This window comes from Protopterus annectens, chromosome 2.part0 (genome assembly GCF_019279795.1).
Source record: "Protopterus annectens isolate FY-2018-M chromosome 2.part0, PAN1.0, whole genome shotgun sequence".
NCBI classification, from domain to species: domain Eukaryota; kingdom Metazoa; phylum Chordata; order Ceratodontiformes; family Protopteridae; genus Protopterus; species Protopterus annectens.
Genome location: NC_056728.1, coordinates 1,697,468,328 through 1,697,483,535, shown reverse-complemented (window position 1 = coordinate 1,697,483,535; position 15,208 = coordinate 1,697,468,328). Strand labels below are relative to the sequence as shown.

The following is a 15,208-nucleotide window of genomic DNA, read 5'->3' as shown; positions in this document are numbered from 1 at the left end:
TGTATGGGGAGTGAGTAATGAATCTGGCTATTTTATGGTAAGTCTGTTGGAGTTTGTTTAGAGTGGAGGCCTGGATATTGATAAGAACTGGGGCAGCATATAAGAGGGAGGGGAGGAGGAGTGCCTGGCCCAGGGTAAGTCAAGATTCAGGGGTTAGGAATTTTTTGTTCCGATATAGCAGACCTAGTTTCTGGTTTGTTTTTTTTATACATTGGAGTATGTGTAGGTTGAACTTTAGTTCGTCATCGATAATGACCCCTAAGAGTTTTGTGTGGGTGTCAGGTTGGATAGTTGTATTGTTAAAAGATGTAATAAAAAAGGATGTTTTGTGATGAGAAAGAGAACAGGGAAGGAAAATTAGAAGTTTGGTCTTTTTGGGATTTAGGATCAATAGGTTGTGAGAGAGCCATTGTTCAGTGGATAGTAGGGCCTGTTGGGTCAGGGAGTGTAGTTCAGGAATGTTATTTATGATGGATATGTGTGGAGTCGTCATTGCTGTGGTGGTGGTGCTGCAGTAGCGTTGTCGCCTCACAGTAAGAAGTTGTCCTGTTCTATTCTCGGCTAAAGCGCCTTCTGTGTGGAGACATGCATGAATGGGCGTACCTTCGTTGAAGGTTGTGCGTCAGGCCTGGCAAGTCAGTACGTAAAAATCTACTGCCAATCATTAGTGGACCGGAGTTCCACTGTGGCGACCCTAACCGGGAAAAGCCGAAAGATACAACATAAGTGTGGAGTCGTCGGCATACTGAATAAGAGAGGATTCTTTGCATGAGGTGTAAAGATCATTGGTGAAGATGTTAAACAAAAGGGATCCCAAGATGGAGCCTTGGGGAACACCAGTGGAGATGGGAATCAAAGGTGAAGAGGATGAGAGCCATTTGACAGATTGTTCCCTGCCAGATAGATAACTATTAAACCAGGCAAGTGCGGAGGGGGATAGGTGGAGATTTGTGAGTTTGGATAGTAGTAGAGGATAAGAGACAATATCAAAGGCTTTGGAGAGATCTAGGAAGAGACAGGAAATGTGTTTATTGTTGTCTAGGACCTCTGCAATGATATGAGTGAAGGAGAGGAGGGCAGTGATGGTACTGTGGTGAGGATGAAATCCATGGTGGGTAGGGGTAAGTAAGTGGTGTGTGAGGAGGTGATTGAGAAGCGGTGTGTGAATACATTTTTCTAATATCTTGGAAAGGGGGGACAGAATGGCAATGGGTCAGTAGTTTGAGGGGTCAGTGGAGTTTCCACCTTTATGAAGAGGGATAGTGAAGAAAGATTTCCAAAGGGTGGGGACAGTTGATTCCAGAATAGATCGATTAATTAGTATAGATATAGGATAGGCAACTGAGTCAGCAGCAAGTTTGAGGAATGTAGGAGATAGATTATCAGAGGAAAGAGAGCAAGGTTTTAGCTTGAGTAGTAAAGATTTGATGCAAGTAATGGGAACTGGCTCAAAAGAAAACAAAGTTGTGTTAGTGGGACTTGGAGGGGTGGGTGTCAAAGTAGAGTTTGGCTTAGAGGTTACCAGATTTTGGATGGAAGAGATAAAGTGTTTATTCAGGAGGGCAGCTGTCTCCTGAGAGGAAGAGTTAGGGTATGGGGAGGGATTAGAGTGCTTTCCAGGATAGAGGATGCTGTTGAGAGTTGACCAAAATTTTCAAGGACTGGATATGTTGTTAAGCTGAGCAGAGCTATAGTATAACTTTTTGTCATTAGTTGTATGTTTTTTTGCAAGGTTCCTCAGTTGCCTGTATTTTTGAAGAAAAGGTGGTTGTTTAGTTTTTGTCCAAGTTTTCCAAGCATGATCTCTTTGTTTCATAAGGGACCTAGTCTCTTTGGAGAGCCAGGGAGCATGATTTGATTTTACTCTGATCTTCCTAGAGGGAGCTAAGGAGTTTAGAGTATTCATGAAGATGCTATTAAAAGTACTTACAGCATCGTTTAGGGGGAGGTGTTTTAGGATCGACCAATCTATGTTGGGGAGAATGGAGTTAAATTGGGATGAATTGAAAGTCGATAGTTTTCGACAGCCTTTGATAAGGTGGGGTTTAGGAAAATGGGAATAGTGTCTTAAGATGGTGGTAGGGAGATGGTCACTGAGGGAGTCAGGTAATCTGGTGGGATTGTGGTATTGGTGGGGGGACTTGGTAAGGATCCAGTCTATGATGGAGCTGGAAGTGGAATTTTTATGGAAGCGAGTGGGAGATCTAACCATAAACTTATGGTTAATAATAAAGGAGGTGGGAACAGCTAGATAAAAAATGTGGGACAAGCCAATCACAGTATATAGGAAAGGGAGAAACATGAAAAGAATCCTTGAAGCAAATAATTATGCCAGATCAATTAAAAAACATGTGTAGGATGTATAAGTGTGGACATTGCTCTTAACTGTAAAAGCATTTGCACAGGAGAACTTGTTCAGATTAACTCATACACCTTAAAACTAACTGGGAAATTTAATTGTGAAACCTCAGGTGTGGTATACATGGCCGTGTGTCAATCTTGCCCCAGGTTGTACATAGGTAAAACAGAACGAAAATTAAAAGAAAGAATCTATGAACATATCTATGACATCAAGAAGAAAAAGGACACAAATGCCTTGTATAAACATGTGAAAGACAACCCATGGCATTATTTTAAATTCACCATCCTTGAAAAAGTAATTGTAAATAAGAGAGGAAGACCATGGGCATTTAACTTAGAAAGAAAAGAAATATACTGGCAGATAAAACTTAACGCAGGAGGATAGCCAGGTGTGAATGACTTTATCTCAATAGCGCCAATGTTAAAACTAAAAGTCCTTGTTAGATAATTATTTTAATGACTGGTTTTAAACAAATAAGAATCTTTAAATCTTTCAGCTTTTTCTGGTTAGGGGTCGGCACAGCGGAACTCCAGTCCGCTCATGATTGGCAGTGGATTCTATGGTGCAGAGTTGCCAGCCCGACGCCCAACCTTCAAAGTCACACCCATTCATGCTTGCACCTACCTGCATGTCTTTAACGTCACTCGACCGCAGGGACATGCAGGTAGGTGCAAGCGTGAATGGGCATAAAATGTATAATTTAACCACTTAATTTTAATAAGGCAACATAATTTTGAATGAATATTAGCACTGTTTAGTTCACAGTTTTAAACGGACAAGTAACAGTCTGATTGGTTGCTTGAGGAAGATTGGCAATCACATGAGTTATACTTCCATGAGGTTTTAATAATGTTTTAGCTGAAGAAGTTATTCTGTAATAACAAAACCGCTCATCTATTAAAGTTCTGCAGTGTGGCTGCAATCCCTTTCTAGCATGGTTTGTCAAGTTTCTTGGTTTGGTTTGTGTTTTTGTGGTTTTGGAGTACTGTCCTACATAATGTTACACTGATAATTCCATACACTGCATGACATCATGACATCTATCACACTACTGAAATCAGACCATTAGTAATTCCTAGATGAAGAACAGGTAAACTTCTTTACTTCCAGCACAGATACAAAAGGAATTATGCTGTCTTAACTGTCTCACTGATTCATCATGGGGACATTCATCAGACTTTCATCCCAGCAAATAATGCCGATACATTTCATGATGTCTGTCATACTGTAATAGTGGCCACACAAATACCCACAGCATTTGTAATAAAGACACTCTTCTATATTGATTATGATCCGGTTATAACCCTAACATTCTGGCAGTTATTGAACTCTGGAAGAGATCAGGCATATTGCATTCTGCTACTTGGATATAATATATTTTTAATGAAATAGGCTCCATAAAGGTGATGCATAAGTAAGCACCATTCATCATGACCAGTTATGGTTGCTGATTTTTTTCACGTCTTATATAGTACTCACCAAGGCAATCTTCTTGTCAGTGTCCATATCAACAGATTTGAAGATTTAAGACTTAGATTGCATATTTAAGCCTCCATCGAACACTGGGGCACTCTACACTGGTTAACCAAGGGTATAAAAATGGTCGTACGGGATTTCAGTAGTGAATGACAGCTATTCCCTCACCGATATTCTACTCCTTCCATTCAGTTTGGACTTGCACAACTAATCACACTAACTACCAAAACATAAGTTCTCTGGTAGGGCTAGAACATACTACAGTGGATTCTCACTTTTGTACTTGATAGCATTAAAACTATTTGAAAATGTCTGGGTGCATCACTAATTCCCTTCCAGTTTTTACTAACTGGCATCAAAGAAAATATAGTAGTAGTCCTGCTGCTGCAGATTCAAAAGCCTGTAATGCCCTCTACAGTGTCATTTGGTACCCTCTGTACTTCTTCATCTGGACTCTGTTTTTGTTCATTTCAGTTACTCTTCCATCATTATTTTAAACAGCACAGTTCTATCTATATAGGATGCAGATGCCTCTGGAATTATTACTACAAAATCAGAAAAGAACTTAATCCATAATTCACTTAAAAAAATATAAAAACTAATAACAAATATAAAACATGCCTACTTTGAGGAAAAGGAACTATTGTGGAACACAAAAACATCCATCAATAAACACTCCAAAACAATTCTGGCCCAGAGTCCATAAACTGCTTTGTTATATATATATATTTCACATAATGTAACATAGTTTGTTTTTATGTGTATTATTTCTTAAAGCAAGCATTAAGGGGAGGGGTGGAATGTAAAGTGAAGTGTGCCTTTAAGAATCCCATAAGGCTATCTGCATGCAGGATGTCACATGATGCAGTTTTACTTGGGTAGTTGCTGCCATTACACTAAAGGGAATTACTGTTAACCTAGAAGCTCTTGTGTGTCTGTGCAGTTTCTCTATCTTTCTCTGCCTCTCTGTCTTTTTCTGTGTCCCTCCTTTGCATGTCCCACAAAGATCTACTGTTATGGTGACTTCCTCACACAGTGGTACTTTCATTGTCAGAATGTATTGAAACTTCAACCCATCCTGGGATAGAACCATGAAGAAAAGTATACAATGACTGCTTTCCTATTAAAGTTGAGGATATAGAGACACATATTCATACGTACGTTAAAATCATGATCTCATCTTTCCAATATGGTTATAGCTTGAGTGGATGGTGAAGACAGAATTGTATGATAAATAAAAAGTTTCCCCTGGTATTTCGGCCAAATGTTCTTTTTTACTGTAAATAACACATTTTAATGAAAAATATACAGATTACAAGGGTGTATTAATCTGATTGCCAGGGAAATAAATAAATATGTAGAAAATATTTTGTTTAGAGGAAGCAGAAGTAATATCTTTTCTGATGGGGTCTTTATTCACTGAACCTTTGAGTTTCCTCACCTCTTAAATTAACTGTATATAGGAGAACAATACATTTCAGTACAAATAAAATGTATGCATTGTACTGTAATGTCATACTGAAACTGCTGTTAAAAAACTTCACAAAAGTCAACAGGTCATATGCTACATTTGGTAACTAATCAAGTCATAGGATCACATTTAACAAAACATGTATATGCCCCGTGTATAATACAAAAATCACATTAGTATGCTCTCTGTTATAAATTGTAACAATCTGAAAATATGTTTGCATATATCCCACAATGGTCTACATCACTGAAATGTGTTTTATAACTTGTGAAGAAATGCTTCTGAACTTAAAATTTTACCTTTTGCATGGCTTAATTTTCATTTTTTTTTTTCAGTCAAGGCCAACAAAGAGATTTTTGGTAATCTGTTTCAGTAATTAAGGAATCAAAATTTACTGGTTGAGCATGAAGAACATTTAAGTAGCTTTTTGTTAACAGCATTAATGTACTGTGAAAGTACATGTATCTTTCAAATAAATATTACAGGTCATGTCTGAAGATCCATGACCAGTCCATCTGTTACAGGAACATAAAATACCATTTGTAGCAACTTTATTTAGCAACATGTATCCAATTTAACATATTAAATGTATCTTTATGGTACAATAACAGAGAAAAGTATGCTATTGTTTTTTTTTCTTTGCTAAAGACTGGAATTCTGCTATATATCTGTGCTGACCCTCCACCACCACCACCACCACCACACACACATGCAGTTGCTTCCATGTGGGTAAACTGTTTTTCTGTGGAGCATCAGCTTTACGTTTGTAATAAACTGACCCTGCCACCTTCACATATGAATTAAACCAAGTTGTATAAAGCCGTTAGCATGTGACCTGTGAGATCTCACCATATTTAATCCCTCTTCATACTTACCTTTCTCGCTCCATCACTGTGGATGTCCATGCTACAACAAGCTCCAGGTCCAAAGCAGTGATGCTGTCCTTGCCACGACAAGACCAGCAATGGTGGCAGTGAGGATTTCTAGGTCTCCTTATTTACCTGATTGGACACGTCTGTAATGAGTCAGTCTCCACACTTACACACACTTCTGCAACAGTGTGGGTACCACTGCTACATACAGCAAATGGACACACCTGTGCCATAGTAAGATCCACAATCACAGCAGTGTGAACACTTATGCCATTGCAAGAGTCACACTTGCAACAGTGAGGATTTTCACACTACACCAAGCCCCATGTTGTGATATCTGACATTACCGACAGCTGTTAGGTTCTTACCTCCAGGTCAGATAACAAAGAAGTGGCATGGCAACACTGAAAACTGTCTTTGTATACTTATTTTGTTACACTTCACCTTGCCTTTTATTTCACTTTACAAATGGAAATGATCCTTAGTGAAGAACTATAAAAGCATCTGTCATAGTTCAGTTGAATGAGAAGCTGTATGAAGTACAGTGTGACGTAGTAACTTAAAATGATTTATTTAGTATAATGCCTTAGTAGCAAAGACACATAAGTCAATAAATTAACACATGAATGCATTGTTTTCAAAAATAATAAAATAATCAACAAAACATGGTAGATGGTAGTTCCATTTAATAAAATAGTAAATATGTAGAAACAGAATATCCCAGTAAACACTTTCATTTTCCATTTGAACTTCTTCACTCTGTAACACTAACAAACACATTCATTTTTCCACGCTGCAAGGCAATCGTGAACAAAATAGTCATGTGAGCAAAGCAGGTCATATGATTAGAGATAGTGAGCAAACCTCCTTCTTTTTAAATAAACTGTTAAGGTTTCCCATGTCATTTGGACCTGGTACTAGGCAAGCATTAATTTTCAGTTGCAACACATACTCTTCTAACAGTTCTTCCATGGCTTCTTTTCCATAGGGAGAAAAAAACTCTTCTAAAATAGCAAGTTTAAAATCACTGGTTGTACAATCTATATCACACTTTGAAAGTACATTAGTGATATCCCAATTCTTAATGGCATGTTTATGCTCATAAATCCTCTTAGATAAACATCTAGATGCTATCCCTATACAGAATGCATTGTATCATACACAGCAGGCAATATACATTACATTTCTGGCTTTTTAAGTGAATACTTTAGGGAATCTGTATAATTTCCCTATTAACATTTTTTTCTGAATTGCCCACCATCAAATATTGGCACTAATTACAGTTGCCAAAAATTTTAATTTCCCCCTTTTATATCACTCCTTCCTCACTGTTTTGTAATATTTATTTTAAGGTTCTGCTTCTATTAAAGACAAACCTGGGACTCTTCCCCAGGATTTTAGATGTACCTGGATAACCTTTTAATATTCTCCCATTATTATTTATGACATAGCTAATATTTTCTGAGTCAGTGGTGTTGGGTAACTTCATGGATAAATATTTGCATTCTCCAGAATCACTAGGAATGCCAGCAGAATATTCATCATCTAAAATGCAAGGTTATATTTATCCTTTCTCACTCTCAAACCTGAATGTATTCTGCACTTAACAAGGTTATTGCGGTAACCACTGTGAAGGAATCACTTCTTCAGGTTATCAGCCTCATGTAAATAATCTTATTAATTCTGTCTTAATCTACTATTCCATATAAATTGGCCTTATACTGTATTTCTCTTTATCCAGAGAGGTGAATACTGTTGTAGGATAGTTGACCATTACTAGATACAGCTTTCCTAGCTATAGAAGTCTGCAGAGCTTTTCCCTTTTTCAAAAAAGTTAACGTAAAAAACACAATTCCATGTTGGTCAAAATTCATGCCCAGTTTTATATGCACAACAACTTAATTTAATTTATTAGTAAAAAATCTTCAGAAGGTTTTCTCTCAACCCAGTACAGACTATAAAATGTCATCAAAAACATACCTCTCGACATTTAAGAACAAGAAATCTGGACAAAGCCAAGATTAATGTGGGGACAAATACCTGAAATTAGACACAGATTTTGAATATAAGGATATAAAGTCTGAAACTCAGATGTATGTCATTATTTAGTGACTTTAGTCCTCAATGATTTGCCAGAAAACCACACATTTTATAAGGAACAGACCAAAAATATGAGACAAAAATCTCTATATTCTGTGAAAAGCTGGACAGTTGTCAATAAATTGTTTATAACATATACTCAATTACCTGTAAGAACCATTACAATCTTCTCTTCTATTCTTCCTAAACTGTCTAATATAAATTGGCATAACTGGGTGTAATAGCCACATACATAACAACACCATTCTTAATTAAATATTTTTACCTTTACCTTTAAAAGACACAACATTATATGACAATACTACATCTAATATTTCTGTTAACAGGTGTACCTTCAACACCTATAAGTTAGATTTTGTATACAGATAATGGGGTACCATTTCCATCCCCTCATCTTTAGGGATTATGGAAAATTATGCTTTCACATCATTTTTGCCATTAGTTTATGAGTATATGTATGCCATTAGGAGTCAGGATGCCAATAATGCCCTTTCAAAGCATGATTGTACAGCCAGTGATTTTAAATTTGGCATTTTGGAAGAGTTTTTTTCTCTTCATGGCAAATAATCTATAGAAAAACTGCTGACTGAAACGAGTATATGTGACAGTGGAATGCTTGCTAAGCACCAGGTCTAAATGACATAGAAAACCTTAAGGTTTATTTGAAAAATTGGGAGCTGGCTCATTGACTCTGATCATATGACCTACTTTGCTCTCATGATGATTTTGTTCATAACTGCCTTACAGTTTGTATAAAATTAATGTGCTTGTTAGTTTTTGTCCCAAACTGAAGAAGCCCAGTTGGAGAATAATGCTTGTTAATTTTTTGTCCCAAACTGAAGAAGCCCAGTTGGATTATTTACTGTGATATTCTGTTTTTACATTTTTATACATTTGTTAAAGTAAAACTACAGTTTGTATTGTTTATTTTGTGGATTGTTACTTGGTACTGTCTTTTTCTTTACACAAATAACTTTAAAAAAGTAAAGCAAGTGTTTTTTTGTTTTGGTATTCACTTGGAAAAGAAAAAAAAATTGCCAAGTTTTACAATGGAATGTCTGCCTTTTAACCTTTCAAGGAAATAAGGCTTTTGATCTGAAGACATCTAAGTACAGGACGCATCAAAGCAAGGATAATGCATGTCTTTCATACATATTTTCACAATGTGACATAATACACAGTTCTTCACACCGTGGGCAGGAAATCATGGTTCCACCCCTTCCTACACCACTCATTGACCTCATGATTACTTCTGAGTAGACTTCATTTTACAAAGATGTGTTGCTGTTTTAACTGTGGTCTCTCTTTTGCTCCCTGTGTTTCTCTGTTTTTTTTTGTTTTTGTTTTTTTTCTCAGCTATCCCCTGAATTCTTCCATAGAGTAGATACAGCTGTAAATTATAAGTCACATTCCAGGGACTGTTCATGTTCTAGTGGAGGAAGGTCTGTGACCCTGACATAATATTTTGTACAGCAGTCTACCTTGAACTGAATCAGACTAGTAACATGAATTGAGCTAGGCCTGGGTTTGCACCCTGTCAGTAGCAGTCTGTGTTTTTATTGGAATTCAGCCTAATCTATAGGAGTGTGTCACCTTTTAGTAATACCATTTTAGTAAACTGCTTGAACTGTACTGTAACTAAATTCCATTTCTTCAACTATATTGTTTGAACAGAAAGCAGCCAGCCAGTTTCCATGTGGAGAGGAACATCTTCCATTTCCCCTGAGGAGTTCCCTTGGACTTACAGTGCATCCTGTTACTCAGTACAACAGAAGCCTGACAGCTGTGGCTGTAACTGTAGAAGGGAATCATACTGTTGTATTTTTGGGAACCTCAGATGGAAAAATCCTTCAGGTAACTCTTAATCTCATTTATTTTTCTGAAAACATTACTGAAATATATACATTTTAATGCACATATTTCTGTTTTTCTTGCCTTGTCTTTTCTGACATATCGTTTTCAACTTCTATTTTAAAGTATATGTGTATTTCTGTACAATGCTCTATCATATCCTTCTGTATTTATCGCAATAGATATATTCATGTACAGTTACAAACTCTTATCATAATAGAGAAAATTAAAGTTATTGAGGTTATGATAATTTGTCCTCCGCTCTCACACTGTTGTTATTATACTGAATTTGTGTACTGCTCTTTTACTATTGTAATTATGAGCTGAACCAAACTATGCTTATACACCACTCTTAGATTAGACTGCATTATTTCATTTCTTCCCCATATGTTCAGGTAGTTATTGTATAAATGTTAGCACATCATTTCCTCAATAGATGATTTAACTAGCTAATATAACTTCCATGCCAGCTGATTAAATCAGTTCAATATATTGTTTTGTGTCCTCAGTAACATGGAATCTCAGCCTACGTCTGTCCTTGATGTTTCTACCTCATTGCACCTGACATTCTGAGACAATGTAGAAACTGCCTAAAGCTCACTGATAACCACCTGCTACCATTGGACCAACATGACATGATTTGAGAGTGCTGTAATTACCTATATATTATGGAGGCAAGGAAAACATAATTTCAAGGAAAACATAAACTCCCCCATCTGCCCACAAGCTCTTACTAAACTGACACATGCTAAGTGTGTAAAAACAAATCACTCTGAGAATTAAGACTAAAGAGCTTCAGAAGCATTCCACTGGTACACTTACATAATACTCACCAGGATGCAGACTGCAAACCTTCCACAACCTTTAAGTCTGGTAACTCCATCACCAGACATGCTGATTCTATACCCCCTATGATGGACAAAGACTGGATGATCGATGCTTTTCTAGTGCCAGTGTATGTGATATCAGAAGGGTTCTACAGTCCCTCAAACAGGACAAATACGACTACAACCAGATAGTGGCTTGTGTAGATGTGAATGACTTAAAGGATATGCAGAGGGATATGGTGGTGCTTGTAATGCATGTATCAACTGCAGGTAATACTCAGCCCTGACTGAAATTCTGCCCTCACCCAAAATGGTGCCAACATACAAAGAGAAGATCATTTGCTGTAACAATTGACTAAGTAGAAGGTGTCATTCTAGGGGCATCCAGTATTTGTCAGCTTAAGAAATGATGATTGACAACCCAGCTTGCTGTACCCGGAATGGCCTACATCTTTCCATGGATACCACATACTGGCCAAAGCACTTGCTTCTTCATAGTGCCCTTTTAGGCAGAGTTTGCCTTCTGGGCATTCCAGTGTAACAATGTGGTTTGAAGTAAATTCCACTCTGTAGCACATCAAAGTTTCATTGCTCAATGTCATAAATCTTAAAAATAAATAGCAGGATCTTGACACTCTGCTGCAACTTGAGCATATGCTTATCTGGTTGTAAGAGAAACTTAATTTCAGTATAAAGACAGTAATTCCTCTTTAACAGGTTTCAGCAAGTATAATGCATTAGCTTATTATAAACTGCCGGAGAATATCAGTACTTGCCAGAGGCCCAGTTATCTCTAGATTGACGACCCATGATCCACAAACAGAACTGATTGAATTTTGAGTTACCCCAGACAAGACAAGACAAATTATCAATTCATACCTATCATGGTTTAGTTTCTCCATGTGTTTTGACTTTCTACTACCATGACAGGAATGGATCCCATTCCTAAGTCAAGGTACAATTAAAGTTCATGAAATTAGTATTGTTTCAGTCTTTGATATTAGCCAAGAGTGCTCTTCTCAGCACCTGCAATGTGCCCAGAATTGACTCTTTCTGTAATTCATACTGCTAAATGTACCGGTAGCATATCTAAGTATGACTGTAAATTCTTATTTATTAAAGTCATTGTTCCTACTACTATTGAAACAGTCTGAGTATCTTTCTACCACATTGCTCTGGATTCTGCCTGCAAATCCTATTTTTATGACTGTGTCTATCTGTATGTAAGACACTGTAATCACTTGGTGTAGCAATTTCAATCATCAATGCTACTTTTTTGTTTTGTTTTTTTCATGGACTACTATATCTGTCTTTCCTTGCATCTATTTTTTAACTGTTGTTAAAGATTGATCCCATGTGATATACACTTTATCATTCTCTGTATTGTTCTGTGGTTCATGTTTCCCATGCTTCTCTTCTATTTCTATATTGTAGAGTTTGCACAATCCCCAGTGCAACAGTCTTACAACATTATTGTGCCTTTCAGTATATCTTCTCTCTGCCATGAGTGTATCACACCCAGTAACAAGATATGTGACTGTTTCCAGTTCTTTTTTTATAGAACCTGCATTTGTCTGTTTCTCCCACCTTTTGAATAGATTTTGTAAATCATCCTGTATGTATTCCACTATCCTAGGTCACCATTATTAACCTTTCATCTTTTGGTTTCAATTCACCTCTCCTTAACCATTACTTTGTCAAATGTTGCTCAACATGAGGTTGTTCCAGGAGATCTCTGCACTTGTCACTATATTTATGGATTTTCCACATTGTTATCCTTCTCAGCTGATCCTTCTTCTGATAGTCTTTCATTTGTTTTTTACAACATTAAGTTGCTGTCTGATTTTTATCTACTAATGTGCTTGATTTCCATTCCCGCTTGACACTGAAATGCTCCTGCTAAACTAAACAAATATCAAAAATGTCATCTTCGACTTCTTTTCATGTTTTAAAACTTTCACTGTTTCTAGATCTGAAGTAGTCAGCAGGTATGAATACAGTCCCATGACTGCAGATCTATACATGCAATCAATTATGAGCAAGTTTGGTAAGCATAAAGCATTTTTCTTCTTTTCATGTCCAGTCACTCCAATAATTTTGGGGCCAGTTGATCACCCCAAACGTGTAAGTTAAAACAGAAGACAACATTGAATTATAGCTTGGACTTTATTCCTAGTTGCCAAGGCAGTTTTCAATATCAGTTTTAGTCTTCTGAAGTATTCCTTACTGAGTTTTATTTGCATTTGTTCATGTTTTATTGTTGATCTTTCATCAATTCCCAAATATTTATACATTCCCTCCTGCTCAAGTTCCTGTATATCACATTTCTATTCCAGGTTGATTTTTTTTGGTGTTGTAGCTTTCCTGTTTTAAATGTTACTTTTGCACATTTATCAAAACCAAAGGACATTCTTATATCATCTGAGAAAGTTTTAACCATTTGTAGTTGTGCTTTTAACTCCTCATCTGATGAATTATACAGTTTTAAATCATCCTCAAAAAGAAGATGAGAAATCTTTAAAGAAGGTTGTTTTCTGGGAGCCAGATTGTAACCATAGTCCAATTTGTTAAGTAAAGAGCTTAATGGGTTTAGGGCAAGACAAAACAGCAGAGATGATAAAGAACACCCTCCTTTGAATGTTTATCCCTGGGAAAATAATTTGCCCTTTGTCATGGCTCAACTGCAAAGTAGTTTGCTCTGTTTCATGGCCACTGTAATATAACTAATTAATGTAAGGTGTATCTTATATATCTGTAAGCAATGTGGGATGGTGTCAGCTGCTTTTTTTGTGATAAGTCCATGCCATACTTAGATTCTTCCACTTTTTACAATTTTCTATTATGGCTAAAAACATTTGTAGCTGTGCTTTCAATATCTCATCTGATGAAGCATACAGTTTTAAGTCATCCACAAACGTAGATGGAAATCTTTAAGCAAGGTTGTTTTCTAGGAGCCAAATTGTAACCATAGCCTAATCTGTTAAATAAATAGCTGTAAGGGCAGGGCAAAACAGCAGTGGTGTCAAAGAATCACCCTGGAATATTCCTCTTTGAATTTTAATCCCTGGGAAAATAATTTGCCCTTTGCCATGGCTCAACTGCAGTTTGGTTTGCCACTGTTTCATGGTCACTGTAATATAACTGATTAATGTAGGGTGTCTCTTAGACACCTATAAGAAATCCTTTATCCGTGAATGTGGGATGCTGTCAAATGCATCCATCCATCACATGCCATACTTATATTCGTCCCCTTTTAACAATTCTCTATTATGGATTTATTTAGCAAATGATCCTTTGTTCCAAGTGAATTACTGTTATTACCATTTCGTACTTTTGCAATACTTGATTTTCTTCCAAAGGATTATTAACTCTGTCTGCAAGAATTCCAGTATATAGTTTGTATATTGTCGGAATGTAAGTTATTACTCTACAGTTCTTAGGAAGGATTGCAGGTTCACTCTTGAGGAGGAGGAGTTATTTTTCCTTAACCATATTGGTGTCTGTAGGGATGAACATATAAGCATCTCTTACTCAGGGCTAAATCTTTGTGTAATGATGTTAGTGCTTTTAACCAGATGTCAGAGACTGTGTCTGGGCCGAGAGTTTTCAAGTTAGGACCCTTTCCTAATTTTGTCTCATTTTATCTTGTCATTACTTCATCACATTTCATATCCTGTGCATTTTTTAAAATATTTCTATTCATTTAGCATATCTGCTACAATCAACTGGGTCTTCATAAATACTTCTCCAAAATGTGGCTACTTCGTGTTTTTTGGAGGTATTTCGTTTCTTTTTGCTTTGTCACACATTTCTCTATAGAATCTTTTTGGGTAATCAAATAATTGCTTATTTTGTACTTTTTCTTTAATATTTATCTGCATACCAGCTTTCCATGATGACTGCACACTGATCAACAGCTTAATTTCAGCTCTCCTAGTGTGAAAAAGCAACTGGCAGATAAGGGCAATTAATTCTCCCTGTTTTAATAAAATTCAGTTACTAGCTAGTGAATACATTGCCTGGATGCCATGAAAGAAGAAGGTTACAGAGCCTGAAAGACAAACAACTAGAAAATGAAGAAATGATTGGGAAGAATATTATAGATGTTCAGCAAAAAGCAGTTCAAGCTCCAGCTTTGGTACAAGAGATGGCTTTCAGTAATTTAAAGGTAAAAAATAAGTCATATGCGCTCAGAGTTGATTAAGATAAATGAAACAAATGATTATATCAACTCAAATAACAGATTTTC

General features: G+C 36.6%; 1 protein-coding gene across 1 annotated transcript in view; it reads left to right on the top strand.

The window, feature by feature from the left end:
• The window catches only part of LOC122793582 (plexin-B2-like), a 245,960-nt gene that overhangs the window by 72,746 nt on the left and 158,006 nt on the right, over window positions 1-15,208 (top strand). The window contains exon 3 of the mRNA XM_044061751.1: window positions 9,956-10,135. Coding sequence (XP_043917686.1) covers window positions 9,956-10,135 — 180 coding nt within the window. The remainder of the gene's footprint in view (window positions 1-9,955; window positions 10,136-15,208) is intronic.